The sequence below is a fragment of the Semicossyphus pulcher genome, unplaced genomic scaffold (genome assembly GCF_022749685.1).
Source record: "Semicossyphus pulcher isolate SPU_LCO1_2020_fin unplaced genomic scaffold, fSemPul1.0.p SCAF_3, whole genome shotgun sequence".
In the NCBI taxonomy this organism is placed as follows: domain Eukaryota; kingdom Metazoa; phylum Chordata; class Actinopteri; order Labriformes; family Labridae; genus Semicossyphus; species Semicossyphus pulcher.
The window spans coordinates 23,267,188-23,280,319 of NW_027211704.1; the positions used below are offsets into that span (position 1 = coordinate 23,267,188).

A 13,132-nucleotide genomic window follows, 5' to 3' on the forward strand; every position below is an offset into this window, starting at 1 on the left:
CAGTGCTTAAAAGTGCATGGAGATAAAGGCACTGTTCCAAAGCCTCTAAAAAAACCAATGAGTTATATCATCAGAAAGAAGCCAAAATAGCAACAACATACTGTGTGTACATTATATTTCATTTCGATGTTAGTGGAGTTCTGCTTTTGTTAACCTCTTGATTGATTTGTGTGAAGTGTCTTCTTCACGTTAAATGGAGGCTTTGTGTTAAAGATGAAACAAAGAGGCATCAGATTAAGTATCACAGAGTCTCTAACCAATTACTCAATCATCCCTTTCCTTCTTGCTTTCTCTCGCCCATTATCTGATTTTAAAGATTAAAAAATAATGAAGGTATGAGACAGAATCCGGCTGACTACATCCACTGTCTTCACTGTAGAGAACAGGAGTAACAGAGGAACAACTGTGGAATACAGGGACCGGCTGAGCTCTAACTGTCTCTTTATAGACATAATATAAGCCTTATACTAAAGGAAACTTCACACACTTCACTCAAATGAATGCGGAGATGCTGGCAGAGGTGAAGGGCGAGAATGAAAGCGAGCGGAGAGAAGGAGCTGGAGGAATCGTACATTAAGGAGACGGGATCACAGAGGGATGTTTGATTAGAGGCCCGCCGTACCGCAGTGGGTTATGATGGTGCCACGGCTTATGTATTCAATGAAAAATGTATTACCCTCGGTGTCAGCTGGTGTCCTTGTGTTTGTGAGTTTACTGTGTGTGTTTGTGTGTGTGTGGTGTAGCTTTTTTTCAGGACAGGAGCGATGTAACAAAAGTGTGACGATAGACGGCGGCTTTATCCATCAGGGATCCAGAGATGAGAGAGCAGACCAGGAAGCAGGAGAAACATGAAAGTGGGGAGTTAGATAAAGAGGTTTCAAAAGATGCCTTTCTCTGGAGGAATGTCAAGGCCTCGGACGATACAGAGGAGTGAAGTCAGAGAGGGAGGGAGGAGGGAGAGACAGACAAAGAGAGAGAGAGAGCTAAAAAAGACAGAATGATGGACAGAAACAACAATTGAACCAAAGCAGAAAGCAGCAGGAGACGAGTCAGAAGTCAGCGAGACGGCAGAATGTCGGCCATAAAATACAGAGATCGATGAGGGAAGAGGGAAAAGACGGCCGGCAGAGCAGCGAGGGAGAGTGAGAGGGAGAGACAGGGTGAGGCAGTTAATTCTCTGCTATGGCTGTGCTAATTAGACAAGCTGCTGGTGGGAGGCGGGTATAAAAGGAGCTGGCAACCAGGAGAAGGAAACACACAGTAGCGGCTAGACACTGTGTCTGTAGGTGTTGCTAAATGACGGGTGAAATCAGGCCATTATTTTATATAGAAAATGTAAAGAGATAACAGAAGTTCCATGATAAACAACATGTGGCTGCAGTAAACAGCAGGGTGCAAATACTGAATATTTGTTGTCTGTAAGAAAAAACGAGCAAACTTTTGGAGGAAATGTGCAAAATAAAGCAGCTTCATTTACCTTATTAGGAATCTATAATGCAAACATATAAGTAGAGCAGCTTCCTAACTGCTTCTCCATCATGAAACAGAGCCCGAGGCACCGACTGACGAAAACAAACTACGCTGTACGAGCTGAATTCATTTAAACTCATAATGAGTCGCTCTGGGTAACACAACCTAGAAACAGAAGAGTAATGAGTACTCCTGTCTTATGAAGTTTCAGGCTTTGATTCTACTTACGTTTCTGTCCCATCGCGTTGGGCACCGGGGGTCCCGTCGGAGGGTCCCTGTAGGTCTCTTGGTGGTTGGCAGCGTAGCTGGCCAGCGGGGCCCCTGCCAACGCCGAGTCCTCGATCCATTCTGCAACAGCAAGAGGCACATGTTCTCTAGATGGGGTCTAAACAGGTGCACAGCTGCCCTACTTGTGGAGGAAAGCGGGGCTAAGGGCTCTGGGACGACATGGCCTAGTGTGCCGTGGGTTGGTGAAAAAGCTATTTGACTTTCAATGAAGCCAGAGGAACTTGTGAAGGAAAGGTCTGAAAGTTCTTTGTAAGAAATTATACACTTCCTGTTTGCTTAATCGCTATTTACAGATTCTATGTAGAAATGGAGAATCTGTTGGCAGGGACGTGGATTCCTAGGAAGGCAAGCATTCTGACTTTTGTTTGTATTGTGCTTGTAGTCCGAGTAATATTGACCAATCACGTATCAGCAGGCATATGCAGGAAAAACAGTCCGTGTGGAGAGCAAAAGCAGACGGAATGTAACGCACCGTAATGGCACCCCAGCTCCCATCAGCGATAATCTGATGATGATTTAGCTTCTTATTAATCTTTTTAAACAGACATCTGCATGCTAACAACTAACAATCTGTCCTACGTCTAAAAACTAAGACGTTCAGCGTTCAGATTTCCCGACTTCCTCGAATGCATCAGGAATGATCGATCCAACCTCCATTCAACAAACGAGCATTTTAAAAGCAGCTTTCTTCTCCTCTTGAGGACAGACAAAGCTTCATTTTGACTTGTTACTAATCTGCATCATGATGTTGACATTTTAGCAAAGGTAAGACCTGGCAAAATAAATCACAAGAAAACAGCGCGAGGAAAAAGGAAGTCGTTCATCGCTAACCGCTGGCTACACGCCCGGCATTTTCACCGTTGTGCTCAGAGGCCATATCATCATCAGACTATAGCTGATGTGATCCGAGATTCACAAGTCAATGGACTTGGTCCATAAACTCTTACTTATAACATACCATGTGAAACCTACATTACGGTTTCACATCTCCCTGTGGAACAACTGCAAGGATAACAGGTGAACTCAGGTTAAACAGGTGGCACAAACTTCACTAAGCTTTTAACACCGCTTCACATCTCCATGTTAAATAACAATGGAGCTGTGTGAAAATAAAGCAACCTATTTGTTCATAATGACCTCCATCTTTGATTAATCACCTTGTTAAGGCATCAAGGCCCCGATCAGACTTCAGCCCTCATTGATATTCTCAACAGTGCGACAGAATCGATGCAGAAGCAGGAAAAAAATATGGCTAAAAACCGCGCTTGAAGATATTGAGTTTTTTTGAAGAGAGATTGAGCCTTCAGACGGGGAGAAAGTCAGCAGGTAATCGAGTGGCAGCGAATGATTTCTGCTGAACGAGCAGAAGGTGGAGCGCGATAGGAGAGTTCCCATGTGAGTCCGGGAGTCCTGGCCTGCATTTACAATTAATCTCTCTGCGGGGCGTCCTGAGAATGCAGAAGGTTTAAGGCAGGAAGCAGGAGCAAGCTAAGGCGACCAATCGGTTGAGTTCTGGCAGCTGTGCGAGCCATATCATCACTCTCATTACGGGCAGCACTTAGTGCTTTATTATGTGACACAAATGAGGAAAGAGAGACCCTCTTTAGTCGGTCGATCAATTTCAGTTGATGAAAAACTTACCTGTCTCCACTTAAGAAGGAAAGCTTTCAAGTTATTACGACAAACACGTATCCGGAAGCAACACAGAAAACTGAAATCAAGTCCAAAAAGGGCTGCATGGTGCAGCTGCAAATAATAGTTATGCCTTTATGGAAGGGCACTTAGCAAATCATAAGGCAGCAGCAGGCGACATCAAGTACTGTAGCAGTCAGATATAAGCAATAAGACACAATCTCACACACACACATACAGAGACAGATACGCAGACAGCTCAGTCCCACACATGAATAGAAAGAAAGGAAATGACGCCCTTGGTGGGGGCTTGTGAACGAACCTCGGATGTAGCGCTCACCTTCGGGTGGCTGCTGGCTTTGGGGCTGAGGCTGCTGAGGCTGCTGCTCCAGCTGCCTGCGCCTCTTAGCCTCCAACACTGGATTCTCATACTGGGTCTTCCTGTTGATATGACTTTGGGGCGATGGGAGGAGGGATGCAGGTTGAGGAATGAGATATGGAGGAAGGAAGAAGGAAAAGAAGACGGGGATGTAGGACAAGAAGTAAACATCAGCGGGAAAGTGGAGCGCAGCAGGGAGGGAAAACAGAGATAGGGTCAAGAGAGGGAGGGGAGACATGGCAACAAGCTTTGATTAATACACAGTGGTACAATACGCATGCATTGTGTCACACTTACACAGGAACCCAATCATATTTTCATAATGGCTTAATTTACAGGAGCTACAAACATTTTCCCATCACACATCACACCATGAAAGGTTTCCTATCAACCTATCTGCATCCCGAAACGACACCTGAAAGCACCACATTATACAGCAAATGAAGGAAACGGTGAATGATGTAGAAATATTGCAGAGACAAAAGGGAGGAAAAAATAGAAATGCCACAGCCCCGCGCCCCAGGTGCTGCTTTGAACAACATCAAAAACCAATGAAACATATTCTCAGGCTCAGGGGCTTCACACAAGATGAGATGCACACATTCGCACACACCACTCGCAGCATGTTTCCCCAAATGATAATGACACAAACAAAATGGCCTACATTTTCCACTACACACCAGACCGAAATAGCTGAAGAGAAATCAGAGTGTGACGTCTGGAAATTGAACTGTACGTCTATTAAAAGTGCTTCTGTTTACAGTAAGGTCAGGAAAAAGAAAGAAGAGAAACACAAGGAGGCCCTGTCCTCTTTTTTCTGCATGCCTGTGTTGTGTGGCGCCCTCACACACTGTACATCACTTACTCAACATAGTAGACCCCATACACTGGATCGTCTATTTTCTCCCATCCTGGTGGAAGTTCTGTAAAAAAGACAAATAAGAGCAGTTGAGACGGAGAAATTACGGAGAAACACAAGCTGGGAAGTTTCTGGATACGCCATGTATCGAGCCATTAGAGGTAAGGCTAGTAGAGACCTTTTGCCTCTCCTTTGTGTCTGCCTGTCAGTCAGTCTCCGGGGCACGAGTGACTCAACAGCTTCACAGCCTGCCTGCCTGTCCCCTAACACTGCTGACATTTCCACACATCAGATTAGAACAGAGCGTGACCCCCCTCGGGCAGAGATGGACGGATGAATGGTGAGATGAAAAGGAGGCGGGAGGAAGGGGTGGTGAAAGGGTCAGGCAGGGGGGAGAGAAAAGAGGAAGAAAGAAGCAAGGAGGGGAAGACAGGTAAAGGTAAGAAGGAGGGGAGACGAGGGGAAGGACAATATAGTCCAGACTGTTTTTTTCCTTGACAAAAGTCCAAAGAAGGCAACAGAGAGGCGCTTATCTAATCAAGTGATGGGCCTGCCCTTTGCTAAACAAATGGTGCTGATGCTGTTTTCTTCTTCATGATTAGCCCCCCTCTATCGTGACCTGACCTGACCTGTGCCAGCTCCTGCTGTATCCTCTCAAACTGCACCCTTGACTTAAAACGTACTTGATTCAAGGAGATGGCAATTTAAGTGGCTAACAGTGATGCTAGCGTGCATGAGCAGGCACATGCAGAGACTTTGCAGAGAGTAAATTATAAATATAACTGGGTCCACTTCAGCAGCCCGATGGTGCAATTTTTACTGCGTTTCTACAGGCTTTGCCAGAGAGAATGATGTCATTATGTTCGACAGAGCCATCTGATTCAGCTCTATAGTTTGATTACAGAAGCATTGATTATTGGCTGGCCTCCACGCAGATAATGTCAGAGGCTTCTAATTGGCTACAAACACAGATTGTCCAATAGCCCTCTCGTGTGATGTATCGGTTTTACATATTATTACCCTCAGCCAATTAAGCTTCACCCTGTGTGCAAGTAGACAGTAATTACAATCATCCGGCTTGGAGAGCCTCCCTCTGCTTTCTAATGAGGAGGTCCGTTTGTTAGAGTGGAGTCAGCAGCAGATGCAAAAAATAGAGCCAGATGGGAATGTTTGAATTGTCTGTACGTGACACACGCCACCACATTATATAGTCTGCAAGAGCAGGTAGGACACAAACAAACCTGCAATCTGAGTTGTCAATTTGATGCTTGTCAGCGACGCTAGATTTAGTTTTCTACACCTGCTAGATGCAGCAAATATAAGAAGCCAATGCGGTTAAAAGGAACAGCAAGGTTACAGCGGCAGTGCTGCTGCACAGGGTGAAGCCTCAGAGCAGGCATGGTGAATTATCATTCAGATGTTTTGAACTGGAACGTTAAATGGAATGCGGTCCCGCCTCGCCTCGCGCAAAATTTTAATCACCCACTTGATTTCACACTGCACTAGTTTCGCTCCGGGAGGAGCACCTGTGAGCGGGTGCGCGTGTGGTGAGTCTGTGTGTGTGTGTGTGTGTGTGTGAGAGCGAGAGGAGAGGGGAGAGAGAGGACGTTTGTTGCTGCAACCATCTCAACAACACGGTGTATATTTCAGAGAGAGGAAACGCAGACGAGGAAGACAAAGAGAAAGCTGTCGCTCATTAAGCAGCTTCTTCTCTCTCACCCCGTGTCCCTTCTCCCACGTAACACCCTCCTGAACATATTGTGAATTCATGGAGGAGTCAAGTGTGATGAATTACATGTTTGACTGTTTGCATCTCATTCTCCTGATGCAGTGCTGTGATTGATTTCTCTTGAGTAAGCATATACTACAGAGAGGCGCTATGTGTGTGTGTGTGTGTGCATGTATGTGCCCGCGCTCATATAATGCTTGTGTCTGCTTCTCCTCAGAGAGCTGAGTTAATTGCATTTCTTAGCCCACTTGTATTGGATCGTGCTGATCGATTACTACTGAACATGTTCATCCAGTGGAGGGCTGTCTTACAGGCAGGGGACTCGTCTGATCTGATGGTTAGGACATGGCAGCTGTTGAAGATGCTTAACAGTGGGAGCTGCTAACAAGGCTGAAGCCCTGTAGACGGTCCGTTTGCTTCCAAAGAGCATCTCAACTTTTTATATGTTCTTTCTTTATCCTGTTTTTAACATTTACCCCTTTCCCACTGAAATTAGCAAGTTGACGCGTGTTTATCAGACCCGGGAAGACCCTCTTATAGATGCTGATTGTCTCTTTTCCCATTGTCAGTGAAGTACACTCCTGCCGGTCTCTTTTCTGCTGCGTCACCGCCTGACATCACAAATGCGCCGGACACAAGGTTAGTAAACAGTGATGATGTTATGGTGGTTAGGTCTTTATCGTAACTATTACTCATTCAGTCTATTTATCAAACTCAGTGCCGACACATCTGGAACAATGTTGTGCGCTGCTCGGACGGAGACGGGCGGAAATTGTAGCTGAGATGACAAGGAGTCGCAGAAGTTACAGACGGAGCATAGCATCGCGCCGGAAAGGGGGCGGAGATTAGCGTGTCGACACAGATGTTGTGTTCCCATCAATGCTGATCGGAGCCGAGGCGATAATTACCCAGGTCTACTGCAGAGTCATTTGAACGCCGATTGTAACCTTTCCCACTAAGCAAAAAAGCCGGTTGTTAGCGGGGTTTTTTGACCAGTGGGAAAGCGGCTATTGTTTGCTAAAAACAGCTGCCTGCTGCTGCTGCTGGGAAAAAAATATACAAAGAGGCTAAAAGCAGAACGCTGTTTCTCTCTGGGTGACCCTTTTCACATTACATTTAATCATTTGATTGAATGTTGATATAAAAATATTAATTGATGCAGCTTTAGCAGATGATGCAGAAAATACACTCTATTCCCATAAGGCTCCCAAATAGTACTCTGACCCAAATCAAGCTTAAAATAAAACTGTTTTTCTAGCTGGTTAAATTTCTTCACTTGACTATAATTATATGCTTTCAGTTTTATTCCCAACTCTCCAAAAATGGCAGAAAAAAGTATGAAATCTTTGTATGTATCAAATGTTTGTCCCTGTTTTTCAACATCAGAAAGGCCTACAACAACCATTAATCACATATCTACCTATGACGTCATTCATTAGACCTGCAGACAGCGCAGGTCACATTCTCCAGACACCATTTATCCTGCACAAGTGGCCCCGCTGCTGTGTCTGATAGGATAGTTAGTGCGCTGATGTGCGTCAAGAAAAAAAGGCCTGTTGTGGTCTGGCTCAGACAGACTCCCATTAGGAAATCATCATTAGGACAATCTTCTTTGGACCAGACCTCGCATCCTATGTGTGAGACGACGGTCTGACGATGTGTTAATGTTTTGTTGAGTGTGTGTGTTAAAAACGGAAGCTGCATACTGCGGGTAGGCTAGGCTAAGGTCATCCCTGTCTCATTCCTCGATGGACAGAGTCATTGCCATCTCTCACCAACTGTGATTATGTAGATGTGAACGATTAACTCTAATTATTATGTGCAGCTGACACCTTTTAAGTGGCAGAAATGAATTAGATGTGTGCAAACCCAAGCTTACAGGAGCGGTGGGACAGTTAATGAGGGACTAAATGTTTGTGTGCAATGTGTAAAAGATGAGAGATCTTACCTAGGTCATTGTCCAGCTCCTCTGTATGCACCCCTTCTACTCGTGGACAGCACAGCAGCACAGGGTGGTTGTGAAAGAAAAACAGAAGGAGGACAGAGAGGGAGAAAGGTGCACATGTGTGAGTCACTCTACATCCGGCCATTGGCATGTTTTCCCCGAATGACTGGGTCCAAACCTCGAGCTGTCAGGTCAGCTCACATTTAACTTTGTGTTTTTGTAATGCACCTCAGCAAATGAAAATAAACAACAGCAAGAATCACACAGCGTCTTTAGAAATATGGTATTCAACAGTGTGTGTGTGAACAAATCTGTTGCAGAAAATCTGTGTTAAATATCTATGAGCAGGCAGGACACCTCAGAGAACGTCATTTAATTATTGTTTGAATTAGATGATGCAAATGTAAATGAGGTGATTTCTTGAAGCTGTGGGGCACACGCTGCTCTGACTAACAGCTGATTGAATGAGCAGAGCAGTGCCTCCCAATGACTGCTCATCAATTTTTGTGACCCAACACTGACACCTAAGGGCTGCTGGGGGAACTAATTCTCTTGTTTAAGCATCCAAAAGTCTCCCAACAGTACAATATTGTAGTATAAGAATTTTAACAAGGAATTTGGCGTTTTTTCTAGCCCATGATTTTGGTCGAATAAAGCAAACTCTGCTGGGATACTAGAATCTAAACAAAGGGCTAGAATGTGAAGTGATCTAACACCATTTAATTCATTAACAGGTTTCTGTTTCTAATAGATCTTACATTATAAAGACACAGCCTGGAAGAAACCAGTATTTTTACACATGGCAAAAACTGAAAGATAATCCGACTCTAACATGGACGTACCGTCATCTTCACATTCTTCCAGGGGTTTCTGAGGCTTGTCCAGGCACCGAGGGTCAATCCAGGAGGTGGTTTTTGTGTTGTGGCTAAACAGAAAAAACACACAAATAAAATTAACTTTAGATGACGGAAATAATTTTAAAAATCTTCATAACCAAACATCCAACTTGCAGCTAGAATGATTTCTAAGATGTTGACGGGATTTAAGGATTAAACATTGTTGGATGAAGATTTGCCGGTTTATCGTGAAGTGAGGGGCGTGACTGTTCTGAGAAATGACATTTGTAATTCTTTGCTTCAAGAGATGTTGGAGTCAGAGGTTGTTCTCATTGGTTTATGGTATGTATAAAACTCAAGAGGACTGAAAATCAGTGCCTCATTTATAACAAAGTATAACTTATAAGAGGAAAAACTCCTGTATCTCCTGTGTCTGTTTCTTACTACAGACAGCACTGAACAGGACTTTCAGGACAACAGAAAGTCACAAGGTCACAGTACTATTTTACTTATTTAAGTCATTATATTGAGCCCATAAAAGTCTAATGACTCACAATTACAACAAATGAAAAAGCTGCCGTCTTAAAATGTGATCAAGCCACTGTTGTCAGTTAACCTGTGATGTATTTCTCCTCAACGTTCCACATGCAGCTTAATTTCCCCCTCCAGTTTACTGATGCTTAAAGTATTGCTGCTGCATGTGAGTAAAACTTAGAAGAATTTAGCACTTGAAACACTTTAACACGTTAACTTTACCCAGTACCAGTTGGTTATTTTGACCCAGTGTCAGTAGCCCTTTTTACAATGCCATTCTGCCACAGTGCTGTAATGAAGCTCTGTCCTTATGTCGCCTTAGCCATATTACATTGAACCAAGCAACGGCGGCATAAACCACCCAAATGTGTGTTTTTACACAGCGTTCCGGCTTGGAGAAGCAAAAAATGTCCGAGGTTTGAACAAGCGCGTGCTTCACACACACACACACACACACACACACGGCGCTGTTCCATCCTGCTGGCTCTGCCGTTTACACGGACGCTATTTCGCCTCTAATACTACCTCCAATGCCAGCTCAGAGGCGGAAAGACTCCACCACACTATTCTGCCTCTGTGCTTTTTACATGAAACACAAGACATAACAGAGGTGTAATAATCCCGCCTTGAACTGAAAGTGTAAAAGGGGCTACTGTCATTTGAACAGTTAAGTTACAGGATCCAAAATATTCTTCTGTTGCGTCCTGTCCCATTCATGTGTGCTGGGTAAATTTATCCCAGTTTGCATCTAGGCTACTTGCATGGACCCCACTGGGTAAAATACAACATAGGTTTTGTGTGTATGTGGTTGGATATTCTCCATTATATCGTTATATATGTTTTATTTGGCGGAAAGCTGATCCTCTGGAAGCCTGAGATAAATTTGTTTGATACTTAATAATTGAGTCCAAGCTCTCAGATCCTCATTACATTTGTTAAAGTGAAAATGGGAGCTCACAATTACAACATATGCAAACAACGCCATGAATAAAACATCACCTCTTTGGAACTCTCTGGAAATTTAAGGGAAGCGTACACAGTGACTGAGTCCAGTCTACCCAGCACCCACAGACACATTGCATTACAGGTATGTGCTGGTATGTCTTGAATGACTTACTCTATATAGTAGACCTCTCCGTTCTCGGTGTAGGCCATCTCCCAGTTGTCAGGCAGAGGTCCCAGCGGGTCCTCCGGGGGAGGATGGCTCAGGTGAGGGTGTGACTGCTGTGTGCTCTCCGTGATGGACGGTGGTGAGGGGGTTGTCCCAATATAGGGCGGTTCACTGTGGCGGGGGGCGTAAGGTCGCACCGGGTGATGAATCTCGTCTAATTCACTTGAATCTCCTGGAGGGAATAAAGAAAACATGACTCTGTGTTAAGAGATGCTGAAATAACGAAAAAGAAGAAATAGAAGATCATAGCCAGATTGCTAACATGACAGTTTGTAATGTATCAATAAAACATTTAAAACTATAAGAAAAAAAGAAGGGGTTGAAAACTTCAATTTTACTGTTCTTAAAATGTTTAGGCCTCCACATGAATAAACAAAGACTTTCCCTCTGCAGTTAACATCTGAGTTCTTGACTAAAATCCCAGTGACACTCCAGCAGAGTATTTCCCTTTATCCTGACTTCTAACAGCCATTAAGACATTTCCTCCAGTTTGGACTGTTAAGTGGGCAGTTCACACCTCAAACCATGAAATCTGAAGTGCTACCACCTAGCTTCCTGTTAACTCATTTTCACACTCACACTCGACTAGCGCCCTCTTAGCTCACACAATCACAGACGGCAAATAAACAACTTTTGGTCCCACATTGTAAAAACACATGGCTGAAACAGCTTAAGCGCTGAGTCAACCTCCTCACACTGACCTACTAACACACAAGAGGAGATATTAAAAAATGAGTGCAGTAAGTAATAGCATTCATGATCAGCACTAACACAGCTGTAAATACAAGGACTGATGTGCTTCTAAACATTCAAAATGATTATAAAAAATACCAAATTCACAAACACAAAAGACCCACAGAGCAGTAGTGATCTCATTAAGAATAACTGAAATACACAGAGGTTCCTCAGACGTCCACAGTCTGCGTCTTGCAGCCAGATGGCACTATTTTACATTTTTGACTGCATGGATACAGGCAGTTGTAGTCAAACCCAGAGACCACTTACTCACCAATCAAAGGCGCTCTTGTATTTTGCAGCCCCTCACCACACTAAAACGCTCTCTCTGCCAATCTCTCTCTCACTCCTTTGTGCTCTTTCTCCTACTTCTTCATTTCCTGAGCTTATCCTCCTTCACACAACACAATCCTCCCATGCTTCTCTTCCTCCCTCTCTCTCTTCAATCCTTCTCAGACTGGCTCACTATGCCCTTTTAAGCACCTCCCTCTTTCTACCTTGCCTCCACTTTCATCCCCACCCACTTTATCCACCTCAACTTAAGAGTGTCTTTCTCTCTTCCAAACAGAGCCGCAGAAAGCGGGATCACGGTGTAGTGTTATAGTCCAAACTAAACACAACACAGCATGTTGTTGAAGTCGGCCCTGCAGGCAACTGCCTGTGTGCTCACTGACTGCAGGTCTGTTTGTTTTAAAGGTGTCCTTGCTAGCTAGAGCAGCATGTGATTGATGGTGTAAGTTCTGCAAAACAAGCTATCAACATACGACTACAGCTTGTGCAGTATATAGTAATACACCAACAATAACTTGGTGCAGCTCATCACATGACAGATGTTGATTTGTTGCCAGTAAAGATGCTTAAAGCTGGTGTAAAAAAGTAGACGAATGAAGCTAGTCGTACTCACTGTGTTTAGCAGTGCCAAATATGGCGAGTAATTTTGGCCGTCGCCTCTTTAAAGATGCCAAATATAATCCAGTTTGGAGAATAGTCCCAGCTTTGGGGCGCTCTTCCAGCTTTATATTTTGCATCAAAATAAAAAGATATTGTGCCTTTCTGTTGGAGACAGTCTCCTGCTCACACCTGGCTTCAGACTTTGCCTTAAAAGAGTCTTGAGTGGCCGCTTCTTATTGGATTTCTCTTCTGTTCTCACATTGTGAAACTGCTTGACGGCAAAAAATGTGGGCTCAGAAAAACAGAGGAAAGGACTTTGCAGGCTGTTTAGCAACCCATTTTGAATACAGACTTCAATCTATTGTCTAAGATAATGCCATTAATGAATTTACTGTATATAGGAGGTTAAGCATTTTCATTGCATTCCACTACTGCATGTCTTTGTGATTGATTTTTAATGTATCTTTCATGTGGTTTTGCTTCATTGGTTCATGTGTTCTATTATAGACTAATCTATTTAATATTTAGATATATTAGCTGTTTATTTAAAGTCCAATACCAGAAAAACTGCCAATCAGAGGACGCAGAGGTCTTAGGAGATGTCTTGAAATTGCTTATTTTTTCCTCCTCACGATATAAAAACCCAAAAGAACTTGCAGAAAG

The 13,132-nt window shown here is 43.8% G+C and overlaps 1 protein-coding gene across 2 annotated transcripts in view; it reads right to left on the minus strand.

Moving 5' to 3' along the window:
* The window catches only part of magi1b (membrane associated guanylate kinase, WW and PDZ domain containing 1b), a 141,822-nt gene that overhangs the window by 34,741 nt on the left and 93,949 nt on the right, over nucleotides 1–13,132 (minus strand). For both annotated transcript variants that reach the window (XM_069679085.1, XM_069679084.1), the window contains exons 5-10: nucleotides 10,790–11,015; nucleotides 9,145–9,227; nucleotides 8,306–8,341; nucleotides 4,635–4,692; nucleotides 3,713–3,843; nucleotides 1,699–1,818 (exon numbers count right to left, since the gene is read on the minus strand). In XM_069679085.1, coding sequence (XP_069535186.1) covers nucleotides 1,699–1,818; nucleotides 3,713–3,843; nucleotides 4,635–4,692; nucleotides 8,306–8,341; nucleotides 9,145–9,227; nucleotides 10,790–11,015 — 654 coding nt within the window. The remainder of the gene's footprint in view (nucleotides 1–1,698; nucleotides 1,819–3,712; nucleotides 3,844–4,634; nucleotides 4,693–8,305; nucleotides 8,342–9,144; nucleotides 9,228–10,789; nucleotides 11,016–13,132) is intronic.